This window comes from Netta rufina (assembly GCF_964035555.1).
Source record: "Netta rufina genome assembly, chromosome: 3".
Lineage (NCBI taxonomy): Eukaryota > Metazoa > Chordata > Aves > Anseriformes > Anatidae > Netta > Netta rufina.
This window is the reverse complement of record NC_140125.1, coordinates 115,335,551-115,350,831: the sequence shown is the minus strand read 5'-3', so window position 1 is coordinate 115,350,831 and position 15,281 is coordinate 115,335,551. Positions and strand designations below refer to the sequence as shown.

The 15,281-nt window shown below is 40.4% G+C and overlaps 1 protein-coding gene across 1 annotated transcript in view; it reads left to right on the top strand.

The window, feature by feature from the left end:
• Nucleotides 1-15,281, top strand: part of CD2AP (CD2 associated protein) — a 75,152-nt gene that overhangs the window by 24,984 nt on the left and 34,887 nt on the right. The window contains exon 3 of the mRNA XM_084283297.1: nt 14,526-14,679. Coding sequence (XP_084139423.1) covers nt 14,526-14,679 — 154 coding nt within the window. The remainder of the gene's footprint in view (nt 1-14,525; nt 14,680-15,281) is intronic.

The following is a 15,281-nucleotide window of genomic DNA, read 5'->3' as shown; positions in this document are numbered from 1 at the left end:
GCCCAAGAGCTTGTTGCCAGGTGGCAGCTGTGAAGTGTCCTTGGCTGCCAGGCAGCATGCAACTGCCTCTAGCCTGTTTGAAGGACAACCCAAATGTCAGTAGGAGGAGTAGGGCTGTGTGCCTTCTTCGTGTGTTGGGTGCCCCAGATCCAGACTGTATCAGCTCAGCACAGCTCAGGTGGATCCCAGTCCTGTTTTGCTCCCTGCTGCTGAGCATTGCCAATGTATAGGACTTAGTGACATTTATGCCACTGCTCAGGCTTTGACTTGTGTGTTGGACAAACGCATCTTCTTTGAGAGCATGACTAAGTGCTGTCAGCTTCATTTTGAGTTATGGTAGTCTTGCAGGAAAACAGCTTTTTCACTTGAGAGAAAATGAAGACATAATCTTTTAAATGTTGCCAAGTACTGATTTTGCTTGCTTGCTTGTTTTTTTTCTTTTGGCTTCTACACCTTTTTTTTTTTTTTTTTTTTTTTTTTTTTTTTTTTTTAAACATGTTTATGTAGCATCCATAGAAGAATTGGAGGTTGGTGGTGCCTGGCTCCTGGTACCAGCTGAGACAGGGCATTTGTTGCAGGTCCACTGCTCAACAGGTCAAACTGCAGTCTGAGGCACTGTGCCAAACGCTGCAGTTCTTCGTGCTGACTGAAAGCAGCACGAAGGGATTTTGTGTTAAGAGAAAGAGAAAGAGAAGAGGTAGGGCATCTGGCTCTCTTCAATGGAGCCTGTAAAGTCTGCATGGTGTCCTCGGGTGACAGTGTTGGCAAGCGTTTGAACGGAAAGTGGAAGGTAACAGTAAAGGTTGGGAGGGAAGTCGGGGGTGGTTGGGTTTGTCCAAAGCAGTCCTGAAATGAGAACTCAGAGCTGGTGGAGGAGCTTGCAGTGAGTGGATAGTTGCAAACAAATGTCTATAAAAGGTATAAACAATTATATTGCCTGCTTGTGAAGCTAATTTCCTTGAATTCATTTTTTAGTAATAGGTCTTCAGAAAAATGTTCTTTCTGTATTGCGGTGTTGGATTTTAGAGTGCTTTGCGAATGAACTTTGTTTTTCCTGCTTGCCTGATAACAAAATACACATTTTCAGTTTTGTTTCTTACTCGTGGTTTATACGTGCTTTGTTAAAATAAACTGCCTTTTTCTCTTGATGTTGTGTAGTTCTGTAGGCATGTGGGTTTCCAATTTAATCAACAAATTCTGATTTAAAATTCCAGCTTGGATTGTGTGCATATACTCCTGTGGTGAGGTTATAATATTTGAATTGGAGGTCTTGTTCCTGACATCATTTCTCTTCTTTCTTCCTATAAGGACCACTTAAAATAAACAACTTTGTAAATTCCTGAAAGGAGTTAGCAGTGGAAATCTAGCAGCCTTCTGTTGTTTTCCTTGACGGTGGCTTATCCTTCCTAAAATTTATCAGAGTGAAATGTGCACACAGCCATTCAAAACCAGTATGGGTTAGAGCAGTGCGTAATGCTGCTAAATTGAATAACTGCACCTGTGTGCTTTGAGATATTAACATTTGTAGTGTGTGGTGTGCTTTGTGTGTTATTTTTTATTAGTTGTATTCACTTTCCAACCAACCATTGTGACAGCTGAAAGTGATGATTTATATTCATTCTACTTGATTTAGATTTTGTTTTTTGTCGGTACATAGCTAAAAGGTGTTTAGTGTCTTAAAGATTGCTTAGTTATTGCTATTATTTCAATTATTGCTATCTTAGCTCTATAACGTGCTAGGCTGTGAGCCTGCTTTTCATGGTAGTAAAACTAGTTCTATCATAAACTTCAGGCAGTAAGTCAGAGGAGGGAGGAGCAGCAGATAGATTAATTAGGACTTTTCATCAGTTAAGGGCTTGCCGATGATCTTTGGGACATTCAGAAAGCACATTTGGGATATGTACCGCCTCAGTCACTTGCTCAGCAGAAGCTGTCTCTGCCATAGAGCTGGTTCAGAGAAAACTTTTTGCCTGCACAGGTGCGTGCAGCTGCTCTTGCTTCGCTTAGCACTGAGCCAGAATCCTTTTCAGGTTAACTTGTGAACTTTGCTCGCTACGACATTTTTTTCTTCCTCCCCTTAAATAAAAAAAAAAAAAAGCACAACACAGGGTGTGTTCAAGCAAATATGTCCGTGGAAGTGGTAAGCTTGCTTTATTTTCTGTCCGTTCTTAAAATCAAACATTGTATTGTAAACTGACTTTGTTTCGGGGTAATGAGCATGAACGGCAACTTTAGAAACTTGTGGTTCTTGTATGATTTTTTTCTTCAGTTTTAGTTAATATACTTTGTAAATCCTTGGTCTTAGAGCTGTTTGTGCAACAAAATGATTTGGTTTTGATTTATGTTAACTCCTTCATTGTATGGAGGCAGGTAGGAATTTTAGTCAGCTACAGTGCTTGTGTGAAGGATTTCTTTTAAACCACGGTGATTTGGTTTTAGGGATTACTTTCAAGTTCAACTTCCTGGTCCGTGCGTTTGCCTATGTAAAGAAAACAAAACCCAAGCCCCTTTCCTTCCCCTAAAAGCACCCCAGATCTACACGTTTTCATTGAAAAAGTTGCAATATTAGCACAGCTGACCTAGTAGTTCCCAGCTGTATTCCTGCTGCCTGCTTCCTCCCTTCTTGCTCATGTGATGTTGTTGAGTCCTGAGCATGCTGTGAACCGATGAGAGAAACTTTGGCTGAAGCTCTTTCAAACGTAGCATCTTCTGTAATTCCTCTTCAAAAATAGCAAATTGACCTCGCCCAGAACTCTAAACAGGAATTGTGGCGTCGGGAGGGGACTGCAGGCGAGATCAGCTTGTTGTCTGCTAGCTCATTTTGAATCCTAACTCCGTTACAATTAGTGTAATAACAGTTGAAACAATTAATAACCAGTAAGTATCAAAGTTTATAGTCCCATGATAAGCTGTGCTGGTTGTTGGGAAGTAGATCTGTCTTCATTTCTGTAATGGAATAAAATGCCTGTCTATTTCCAGAGTTTTCAGATTTGTGCTTATGCGAGGTGTTGTACCAGGCTGTGTGTTTTGACACCTGTTCTGTCCAAATTCTTTGCATTCATGCTTGGAGAAAGTTAGCTATAAATGAATCCTGTCGGTCAATGGGTATTCATTTTTATATGGCTTCTTCCTTACTTTTCTGGTTCTTTTCTGGTTGTTTGGAGGAAATCGTCACAGACTTGGTTTGCTAGGGGATGAGGGACATTGGAGCGTGGAGATTTCTTTAGCTTCCCAGTGAGTCAGCCCTTCTGATAGGAAAGCAATTCTTGCTTTTTTTTTTCTTTTTTTTTTTTTTTTTCTCAGAAATTAAGGAAATAGGTACAATTGAAAGTCATTTTATGTGTATGTGAACAGTGATGGGTAGAAGCTGACTCCTTTTGCCCTGACAAGAAGTGGAGCTGAGAGTTCCTGCTTATACCATGGTGCAATCCATCATCCCTGCTGGTTTTCTTCTGGCTTTTGGAGTAAATGGTGCAGAGGGCACCTTTCACAGCAGTGCTGTTATTTGCTCTTGGGGAGTGCCCGTGTGTGGTTGCCCAAGCTGCTCGCATTAATCCCCTCTATCAGCATGGGAAAGGTGATAGTGATTCCCATGTTTATGGGGTGAGAGAGTTCTCGACTATCCTATTTTGTCCTGCCTGCAAAAACAGTGAAACAGGTTTCTTCCAACCCAAATATCAGGATAAATGGCTCAGTTGCACCTTGCTTATAAGGGGAGGGAACCTTTCTTTCATAAAATGAGTTAAAAATCTGAAAGCATTGACAGATAATGCTAATGACATTCTTAGGTAGTCATGTGTAGTAGTTGTTTATGCTAGGATTTGGAACTTGATTATTCTCATTTCTGTGGAGATATAAATAATAAATATTAAAGTGGAATCCCTGAATTAACTGCTTGGGTTTATACCAATTAGGTCTTGACCTCACAAGTTCCCTTTTTAACCTGTCTGATGTGGAATGAAAAAGCAGAGTCTTGAGGTTGATTTGGGTTTACAGATAGGAGCTCCACAGCGCAGTTTCAGCCTGCTGCCTCTGCCAACACTGCTGCTTGTGGGCGATGTGTATTAGCAGGGTATCTCCTGGAGCTCTCATGCTGTGATCACAACTGGGGAGAAGCTCAGCAGATGTTGTCTCTTAACACCATCACTGTGTCCGCACTGGGATTTTATTGCCTTATTGGTATCAGTCAAAGATGTGTGAATTATTTCACATTACAATGCAGTGAAGCTATGCTGACTGCACAGATACAGGATGACAAATTTATATGACTGTAGTACTCTGTCACAGTAAATAAAAGTAATTTATAGATCTGAAATGTCATAGATACTTTCCTCAAACATTTTGCACTGTTGAAGTACAGAAGATTTGGTGGAATGAGTTGTCAATTTCCCCATTCTAGACAAGCGCTCATGCTCTAAATTTTTTTTGGGGGGGTAGGGAATCACCTCTCAAGAAGGTTTCAGTTTACATTTGCAGATTGTTGTTCCATTCTAAGAGTAAATCTGTAGAATTATGAAGTTTTCTGTGGCTGAATGTGAATATTTAGTATTTTAAAGCACTGCTTGAGCATGTGAGGAAATGGAGAGAGCTCCTGAATTTTGCATCAGCAGCAGTACTGCTGTGGAAGGGATCTTGGGGTATTGTTCCCAAGGATGGCAGGAGAAAATGTGATTATTGACTTGAGTACTGCTAAAGCTGCCAATTATTCTGCCTGGCGTACTTTCCTAAAAGGTCTATCTGCTTGCAGTGTTATTCTGTTGCAACCATGTACTCCAGGCTATCTGTAGTGCTGCTCCACTCGAGTGTAACTTTTTGTTGCTCAACAGAGTCCAGAAAGGAAAAGCGGTATCTACAAATAGTTACTCCTTTAGCCACGTGAAACACTTTGCACTTTTGCCCTTCCTTATTTAGTTTTTAAACTTCATTGTGCATAATTTCGTAACTTCCTTTCCAGGCAGTGGAGAAGGGTAACAGGTCTCTCACTGGAAGTTTGCAGAGTAGGTTGCATCAGGTGGTGTTTGCAACTGTAATTAAGGAAACTCCACAAAATATAACTGGTGACTTGGTCAGAAATAATTGACAGGACATGTACATAAACTTAAGTTTAGACCTTTTCGTTATACAGAAATCCAAAGTACTGCCATTATCATACGTTATATATTATAGCAATTATTATGTGTAATAACATCAGAGATAGTATCCAGATAATGTATGTAATGCTTGTTACATCCTGGGAGGCTCTGGGTATGCATCCCAGCACTGTATTTTTAGGACTTTGTCACATGTCTAATAAATCAAGGTGCGTATACACCCAACGGTGTCACTAATAAATCTTTTCTTTTGCGTTTTTCATGAGGTTGAAAGAAGTAATCGTACTTGTGAACTTGAAAACTTGCATGAGACTACTTCTTCTGGCCTGTCATTTTGTAACATTTAGAGTGCTTGTGATTTTTTTTTGGATATATAGGTATTTTGGACGGGCAGTTAGCTGTGCTCTACTGTAGTGTTTTCAGCATTATGTTTATTTTTTTTAATATACATTTTGCTTCCTTGAGCGTTTGAGTTCTTCCTTGAGTTCCGTCTACTGATAGGAAATGGTCTCAAAATGAATGTGGGGTTTTTGATCCTTAATAATCATTTTGGATACTTCTCAGTTCCTAAAAATGTGATTTGGGTGTAAGTATGTGTGTTAGTTAGCTTTGTACTTAGTGTAATAAGCTTTCAAACTGCCAGAAAGTGATGACGATGCTGATTAAGCATCCTGTCATCTCTAGCCACTTGTGAAAAAGGATCAGAAGTGCAAGAGTCATCTTAAATTAAAAATCTTGATTAATTTATTGAACTTTTATGGAACTTGGTTAAAATGTAATCTTCAAACATCTTTTAATCTCTCTGAAATTTGGGGGTTTACATTTTTTTTTCTTAGCCCTGATTCAGCAAAGCTCTTAAATATTTAGTGTTGTGTCATGGACAGCAGTTGTGGTGGGACTTAAAGGTGCTGTTGAGTGTTAACTTTTTTGTAACCTTTGAGGAAGTGGCCCTGAGTGAAGTGCTGAAGGTTTTACAGGGAATGGGAAGAGCTGGGTGCTTTGGAAAAGGGATGCACAGAAGAAGACAAAAGTACTGCTAACAGGTACAGGAAGCCTGGATGATGGTGAGAAGGAACAAAGGATGTTCCCAGTTAACATCAAAGTGGGCCTGTGGTGGTTAATGGATCACACATTGCCCTGGGCCAGCAGTTCAGGCACTTAATCCTGGCACGGAAAAGAAATGTGTCTTCCTGTCTTCCCTCCTGGGGAGCCTGATAAAGCATGGAGTTCTGTGGAAGCCAGATCCAGGTCTTGCCACGTGTGATTCCTGGTATCTTTGATCTAAAGCACTATTCCGTGGCTGGTGGTTTACAGGACATTAACTGTTAGTCTGTAAGAGCAATTACAAGAAATACAATTAAATTTGCATCTGCATAAGCAAGTGGAATAGAAAAGGAATTCAGTTAACGTTTTAAGATGTTTTTATTTGTCTGCAAATGTGGCAACACCATAAAATACTTCTAAAACCAATACCTAAATAATATTTGAAGATTTTTTTTTTAATTAAATGTTTGGGAAATTAATGCAAACATCTGTGCTTCCTCTAATTACTCCTATTAGTTTGGGGTTCTCTATTCTGCTATTGTTAGGGCTGGTGATTGTACTGCCATGCTTTTCTGGGCCCGTCTTTGGTCTTTGAAAGTGGCTGGAGCAGTTTTAACACCTGTAAAAACCTATGCTAAGACATGACAAATGTTTAGGTCTCTTGTTCTTTGCAAATATTACAAAGACCTGAGATCAGAATCTGTTCTGACATGTATGTTTTGTGCATACTTTGCAGACAACCAGTTCTCCAAAATAGTATAGTTCAGATTTTGACGCATATATATAGAGATAATTGTATCTATATATGAAACTCCAAGCCTTCTTTTGTACTTCCTCTGTAGAGTTGAGCTTTCCTTATTTCGGAAAATCCAGATATTTGCTTGTTCTTCAGTTTCAAACGTTGAATTTATTCAGCTGCTCCCAGTGACTCGGTAATTTGTTATGCTTTCCAGAGATCCTGTTTGTTCTACATGTCAGGTATTGTGAGAAAGAAGCAATACCTTTCCTGATTAATGCTTCCTTTCTTCCTAGCAGGGAGGCACTCTGACTGCACAGTCTATATTTAGCACAGATTATAGCAGAGGCAAAAACATTGATGTAATCTTAAAATTGGTGCTCACTGACTTGATATAGGTGTGTCTTAGTAGGAGGAAATCTTGGGGTTCTGTTTGAAAACTGCAGAGATGTGAGCCTGTCCTCGCGGAGTCACCTCTGTAGCTAATTATATTTTATTTTTTTGCGGAAAAGTTACAAATTGCAACCTGAATCTGCAGTGAGCACAAACACTAATAATTCAGCTTTCTGGAAATACTTCTCAAACCATTTTGTGAAACTGATACACTGAGAGAGGCAGCAAATGTGTTCTGGTATCACTCGACAGTGGATATGTTTCTCTACCAGGACTTTGTATCCTTTCTTCCTGTACTCTCTTCTTTGAAGCACAGGGAAGCTTTAGATGTAAGTGGATAGCTCTGTGTAAACTTGCTGTAAGAAATGGGACTTTCCAAAGCCATGCCCAGCTGATAATGGCCTTTAAACAAGCAGCTTGCTACCTGCTAGGGAATCAGTGTGCACTGGAGTTGAGAACCTACAGCACTGTTTGCTCATGCAGCAATGTTTCTGTAACTACTGTGAAAATCATTGGAGATTAGTGTCAGCTAGAAACTTCTGACTTTACAGTCTTGAACTGAAATGCATGGACAGGGGTGTACGGATTTCAGTGTATGAAGCAATTTCAATCTTGCAAGAGGTGAAGACGAAGAGTTGACGCTGCCTTACAGTTGGTTCAGCCTAATCTTGGGTCAGTATTTAAAGTGTTAAGCAGTTCCTGTTTCAGCCATAAATTAAGGGGAAAAAAGTCAACACCAGTGACATATATTAAACTGCCCATGAGGTAATTTGTCTGAGAAAACAAAGGTTATGGACTTTGTGCATTCCTCAGTGCTTCAGGGGACTCTAACCACTTTCATCTTTAAAGTGGTTGGTTTCTATTTTCAGGAATAACTTTTAATTCTCTGGGGAGTTGCAGGGCTGCTTGTGACATCTGCCAGTTGAGCTCCTCTGCTGGGTGATGGAAATTGCTCCAGGGACAGAGTTCAGGCAGCTTCTCTGCTATTTTGGTTCATAAATTGTCTAGATCTGTCCTTTTAGTTCATGGCAAGTATGACAGAAGATTGGGGTAGGTTATTCATCCACTTCTGCTTTCTGTGGATGCCTGCATTTAGGATGAGAAAACATATTCCTTATTCAAGGAGGAGACACTGGCTGACCAAATGAAAGGACCTGGGATATCTTTGACTTTAGAGGCTGAAGGTGTCACAGCTGCCCTGTGCCTGCCTGTCTGCTGCTGTAATTAAGACCATAAATGCAGGAGGTAATGGGTTCTTAAATAGTTACGTATATAAAAATTTCTGTATTCTAGAAATGATCACATTTCACAGTACTTAAACAGAGGTTTTGGCTGACTTTCACAGCTCTATATGTTATATATGTTTATATACATAGTCACACATGTATGTATGCATTATTTTTCAGTGAAGGAGTTTTGCAGGCTGTAAGGCAAAGAGATTAGCTTGTGTAACAAAACTATTGCCTTTAGGTTTACCGTAAGCTTCCAATTCCTCCCTTTTCCATAAAATAAGCAGCAAGTTCAATTCTTATCTCCTTATTTTCTGCCCAGTAAAATATGAATCAAACTTAATTTGCAAAAATACTGATAGACAATACCGTTATTGCTGTTCTGATGGGGGAGAAAAAGGCTGAGACTTCCCTCTGTGGAGGCCCTGATTTCTAGGTCTGTGTGCTTTTCACCTCTGTCTTTTTAGGTGCTGAGACCATTTGCTGCTGCCTAAGCTCTCACTTGGAAAATGCACCCAGCCAAGGACAGAAATGCACGTGGCTTTTGCACAAGCTGATGTTTCTTAGTTTACAATGGAAACAATACGAAAGAGAATTGTTCTTGATAAAATGGCATGTATAGAAGAAGGTTGGGTATAAAAATATTCTAATATTTATGCTTGAAGGATCTAGCTAAGATTTTAGGTTTCCTGGGTATGGAACTTCTCTTTGTCTTGTTATTCAGGAATAGACTTCAAATTTATAACCATCCATCCCTCATGTCCCTTCAGATGTTCTGGCCTGGTTTCTCTATCCTCAGTGCCTGGTGACTGTAGTGCTGTCTGCTTCTGGTGATGGAATTGGGGAGGATCCTGCTGTCCTTGTCTGAGCAACGTGTGGTTAAGCAGCTGATAGTGGGAAGGCTGCTTACTTGCTTAAAAGTAGGTCAAAACTGCCTGGTTATTTGCTCATTTGCATGGGCATCATGGAGGCTACACGGAACTTCAGGCATGTTGGATTTTTGTCCATGTATAAAGCACAATGACTTGTTTCACACGTTGATCTATGCAGATGACTTTGAAATTATTTTATTTATATAAAATATCTTTTTTTTTCCCCTTAAGGAATTGTTAAACTGTGGCAGATGCAATGAAAACAAAGACATCTTAGGATTACACCGATCTTTTTTTGCTATTGAGTTAGACTTGTACACAATGTCACATATCAGCCTGTAGTGATATCAGCAGTTTGTAAGTGATGTGACGTATGTGTTTAAGAGAGATTATGAAAGCCTGAAACCTTTATGACTAGGGCTGTGGTTTGCCCCAGAAAGAGTGGGTGGTTGCTTCCAAGTTGAACATTTTATGCCAAGAGAGTCTGTACTGAACTTGCACTGCCAAGTCATAAATGCATAAAATATGTGTTGCTAATGGAAACACTGACAAGGCTCGAACTGTAGTGGACTGGCATAATAAAAATATTAAAATTTCCAGCTGCAGCTAATGTCTGACTCTTCTTCCTTTTTTTTTTTTTCTGGTTGGCAGCAAGTGGTGGTCTCATTTCAGAACAAGCTGAAGTGTCCTGGAAAGTTTTTGTTGGTATTGTGCTAATGTGAACCCTATTTAAATATACAGGTCTGATTTAAAAAAGCAACAATTAAAACAAAACCCCCTTACTTGCTCTGAAGACACTGATTAGGTGTTGGGCATGTTCAGATTAGATATAACAGTAACTGGGACGTTTTATTTTGATTTGAGTGAAGAAATCAGACCTGCATGCCGTGTTGTTTTCTGACCACTGAAGCTCGGGCCAGTTGTTTTGGCAGAGATGTAAGTATCGCAGACTTCATGGGGGTATTTATTAGTGTTTGGCTCAATTAGTGTCAGTTTTCAGTGATCTGAATTGATGTGTGTCACGGTTAGGAATTTTCCTTCGTAAAATCTTTGTATGTCCCAAAGGTCAGAGTCATAACGATTTATGTTCGGGATGAAATTGCTCGAAGTGGTGAGTGGTAGGTGAGAGAGGATCCCAACAAGCTTTTAAAAATGCATCTAGAGCAGTTTCCTACTGTCAGAGGAGTGATAGGAAATATGGGTTTGTGGTGTGGTGGACTGCACACAGGTGTGGAGACCAGGTATTCCAGAATTTGCTTTACCTTGTTTTGATTTCAGTGTGTTTTTAATGCCCTGGGGAAGGATAATTAATGCTCCACTTCCTTGTCACTGCCAACAATCAAGTCCTTGCTTTACAAGGATGTTCTAAAGGTTAGTAGGTAACATACTGAGAAAGCAGTTGTTGGCTTATCCATGTGCTGCTTACTAGCCCCTTCTGTTGTTGTTTTTTTGTCTGAACGAGATTATCAGTAGCTGCTGGAGTGATAGGCCCCTGTGTGGTTGTTGTTCCTCCCCTTGATGCAAAGCAGCTTTAGATGATGCTGTGTTTACAGTGTGCTTTCTGACACACAGACACGCCACTACCCACTCTCGGAGTCACATGTCACTGACATCAGTATTTGACTTCCATCTGTTCATTGCAAATCTTTTCTGATTGTTTCATACCACTCTGCTCTTGTTTTTACCCCATAATCTTTTTGCTCTTCTCCTTGCACCTTAGATCAGGAAGCATTCTAACCGCATGCTCAACCTGCAGAGCTTGGTTGCATTAGGAAGGTCCCATGGTACCAGTCTGTACGTGCCTCATCATTCTGCCTGGTTTCTGCTGTACGAAGTCTTCTTCAGTAATCTTGAATAAACTTGCAGCCTTTGAACCTGCCTTGTAATTATTTTTGATCTTATTGTTTAAAAAAAATCTAATTCGACTATATTTTGTTAAATTTGCCATTGCTGGTTTTGTATTAGACTCTGAGTATTTCCTGCCTGTGACCATATCAATTACTGACTCAGCCCAGGCAAGAAAAGTGTCTCAAGTGTTCCTCCTTTCGTTTTAGAGTTTTTGGTTTTCTGTTGTGGTCTCTGCTTTTGTCTCAATCTTTCTCTTGTTTGTGATCTATCAATTACTTTGCTGCCTGTGATGCTACCTTTTGACTTGTTGTCTACCTTCAGTTACTGGTAAAGCTGGTGCCTACCTAAAAATTTCAAAATGGTTCTGTCAGTAGTTTTTAATTTTATTTCTTAAAAGTGGCTGATCTTACTTTTGCCCATATATACAAGCTGCCTGTATGTGTCTTCCCCACTTCTCTTTCTCATCTCTGTGCATTTCACAAAATCCCTGCAGCTCCTGAAGCTATGTGCAAGGTGCAGCATTAGTGCAAACCTGGAGAGCGAGCCTGCAGCTGACTCCTTAGTGGGGAGTGTTATGGCAGAGAAACGGCTTACCTGGAGAAGCATTCATTCCTGGGGCAGCTGGCAGCGTTGGATGTTATAAAAGTTCAGTAGTAAAAGACTTATTTTAAAATCCAGGGATATAGCCACGACAGGCAAGTTTTCAAGTGCCAGCATGTTTCTTTGATGAGCAGAGTGCCCTTGTCAGGAAGGCAACTAGAAACAGGTTTTAGGGGGAGGCAAACTTTTTAGCTATAGCCAACTTGGATTCTTTATGGTTTATCAGACTTGCGAGTGACTGGCCAAAAAACTGATGATAGACTGAAAATGACATCGTCTTTGTTTGGAACGCCTACTTATAGGGAGGAGATGGTCACGATGCTTTGCTTTTCTGGAGCCCCCTTTTTTTTTCTTTGGCTTGGAATATAGGATCTCTGCAGAGCTCGAGATCTCCAGGGCTGAATTCCCTGCGGATGAAGGAGAGTAAAAGCAAGAATAGCTTGCCTGTTTGCTGAAAAGCCTCTTTATGTAATGGAAATGAGTGGGAGGAAAAATTGTGCTGTCTGTAGTCTTGCTTATTCTACTTCCTCTGTCCTTTGGGGAAATTGGAAGGTGCCTTGAAGTGTTTGACATGAGGTCCGTGGCATGTTTGAAAGCATCAGGAGCTTTCCAGACATGTTTAGTTTTCCAGCTGGACAGCTGCAGTAAGTAGCTTTAAGAGCTTTAATGTTCCAAAAAGCACCAGATACATTCTACTGAATACATTTCTCATACTTTTTTGTTGTTGTTGTTTTATCCGTGCGTGGGTTTTACTGCCTTAAAGCTCTTTTTAAGTCCTCGAATTTTAAGTATAAATGTAGTGAAACCATTGTTTTCATATATTAAGTGTTCTATTGCAATTGTAGCTGAAATAACAACTGGATCACAAAAAGCTGCAAATTACATATGTTTGCATTCCTCAGAAAAGGAGCAGCCAGTGGCAGTGCTGAGGAGCTTCGAGGCTCTTGCTAAGTACACAGGTGAATAAGACCCAGTGGATGCAATACATTTAGATTTTCAGAGAATCTTGGAAAATATTTTGCATCAAGTCATTGAAGAAATGCAGCTGCTTTGATACAGAAGGAAAAATTATTTTATGGGCTGAAATTTGGTTTAAGAATAAGAAGCAAAGAACTTAGTGGTGACATGCCAGGGTGATGTGTCAGAGGGATCTCCTAGGAGTTGGTTGTAATGCCAGCTTTATTCAGTATCTCCAGTGGTGGGGAGCAGAGACCTAACAGTGGAAACTCCCATTTTGCAAGAGCTGTTAGTTTTTAAATGTCACGCTGATGGTGTGGAGTTGAGCGTTGAAAAAGGTGGCAGCTGAGCTTGATGGTAGGTAAATGTCAAGTCGTGTATATAAATAAATAAAACAATAATAATCTGTACTGCGGCGATGTGAAAATGCCAGCTGAGTTGGTTGTCAGCTCAGGAATATTTGGTGGTGTCACTCTCAGTTCTCCAAAATCCTCAGCTCTGGGGGCAGTAACAGCCAAAACACCAACAGGGTGCCAGGGCTCATCGGGAAAGCTGGGGAAAGGCAGCTAGATAGGTGGTCAAGGGGATGGAGCAGCTGCCCTGTGATGTGGGGGCTGACAAAACTGGGGCTCCAGCTGAGGGGATGTGATCAAGGTTTATGTGAGCATGAAGGCAGTGGTAAATGTGATTGTAGGAGCATGTATTGGGAGTGTGAAGGTGTCAGTTTAAAACAGATGAGAGAGAAAGGGGCTTCTTTGCATTAGCAAAAAGTATCTGGTATTTATAACCAAGCAAGCAGTGGCAGGCAGGATCATGGATTCGGAAAGGAATTAGACAAATTCATCTGCAGACATCAAAGGGACTGGAGGGAACCTTCCTAATGAAACCCTGATGGGTGATCGGGGAATGTGGGAGATCAGACAGCAGAGAGCGTGCGGGGTGGCATGCTAGCCCTGGATTGCTGCTGTTGTGAGCTGTGTTCTGCACGAGAGGGGCTGCTGACCACACCTAATGGGTTTCTTCTTACGTTGAGTGATTGCCTTCTTGTCTTGGAGTATTCATTCTCAGGTAGAGTTTCATTAAATGAGCTGATGCAGTGGAATAACTGCTTAAATACACGGCTTTTTCCATCAACAGCAGATTCTTTCTTGTTTATACGTTTCTTTATTTCATTTGGCATATCTTTCCTAAGTTAAGGTGTTAACTGTTGTCTGCCTTCCTGTCAATTCCAGTGCTATTGGCAAAATGCTCTCTGTTACTCAGTATCTTGCTTTCTTTTCTATTTGTTTTTTTTCAGCAGTACCATTACACCTTGTCTGTAAGCAACTTCTGAGCTGTAAGGCTGAGATGATCACCCAATACAGCTTCTTATACTTGAATATTGATTTTCTTTAGTGTCCTATGCTATGGCTCTGTCATTATTTATTTGTCTCATATTTTGCTTGGGTTTTCAATATGAGCTTAAGACTTGTGTGGGACTTCTCTGGCCTTGAAGCTACTTTCCATAGAGTTTGAATGGATGTCTACAATACTGCTCTTGTTTCTGAGTTTTCTTGGCACATCAACTCACCTGACTTCTAATTTTATGGAAGGGTCATGTTTATAAAGGCCTTTAGTGAGTTTAGATGCAGAAGGCCATGTTTTTTGGGTATAGTACATAATTACAAACCAAATGGTAAGTATCCCAAATCTATTAGTCTGTACAGTGCCTTGCTAACAGTACTGACCTCTTGGGTAATTTAACCTCTTGTTTCAGGAAGTTAAGAAGGATGTAGAGCCCAAGGATGATGCCCTACCAGCCAAGAAGGAGAAACCTGGCAATGTAGCAAGCCTTGTTCAGCGTATGAATATCTGTGGGCTTCCAGCAGGAGGATTCCAGCCTCATCCACCACCCAAAACCTTCAAGAAGAGTATGGAGCGTTTACAATTCTTTCACTTGCATAAACTGCTGTTGAGCATTTTAATAAACATCAATTATCAGTTTGTCAGTTTTAATTATCAGCCTGTCAGTTTTAAGGATGTACAGAAAACTAGAGATACAGGAGCCAAAACTTTTTAATCTAAGCCAAACTGTGCTCCTGGATGATCCAGTTCTTAGCAGCAGTAGGGCTGAATTCTGATGAGAGCAGAATTTAGACCTCTTCCAGATTCCAGAGAATATTGCCTTTCTTTTTTTGATCGGCATTGAAGGCAATGGAAAGGAACTGTTGCTGTTCAATTTTATGTCAGCTCTGCTTGTATTGCAAAGTACCTGAATGAGAACTGCAGGCCTGTTCCTGGTAATTAAAAAGTTTTCCTGCAGTCACTTCTTCCATCTAGAAAAGTTTTGCTTTCTAGACAACAAATGATACTATTCTCAAAATGACTTTTGAATGACTGAATCTGAATACAGTTCTTGACGATGGCATGTGTGCCCATTAGGTGCTTTCATCATCAAGCATTTGAAAATCTAGTCCAGAAAGTTAGTCTTTTTCCCTAGATTAACACAACCAGGCCCTGAAAAGGAATCAAC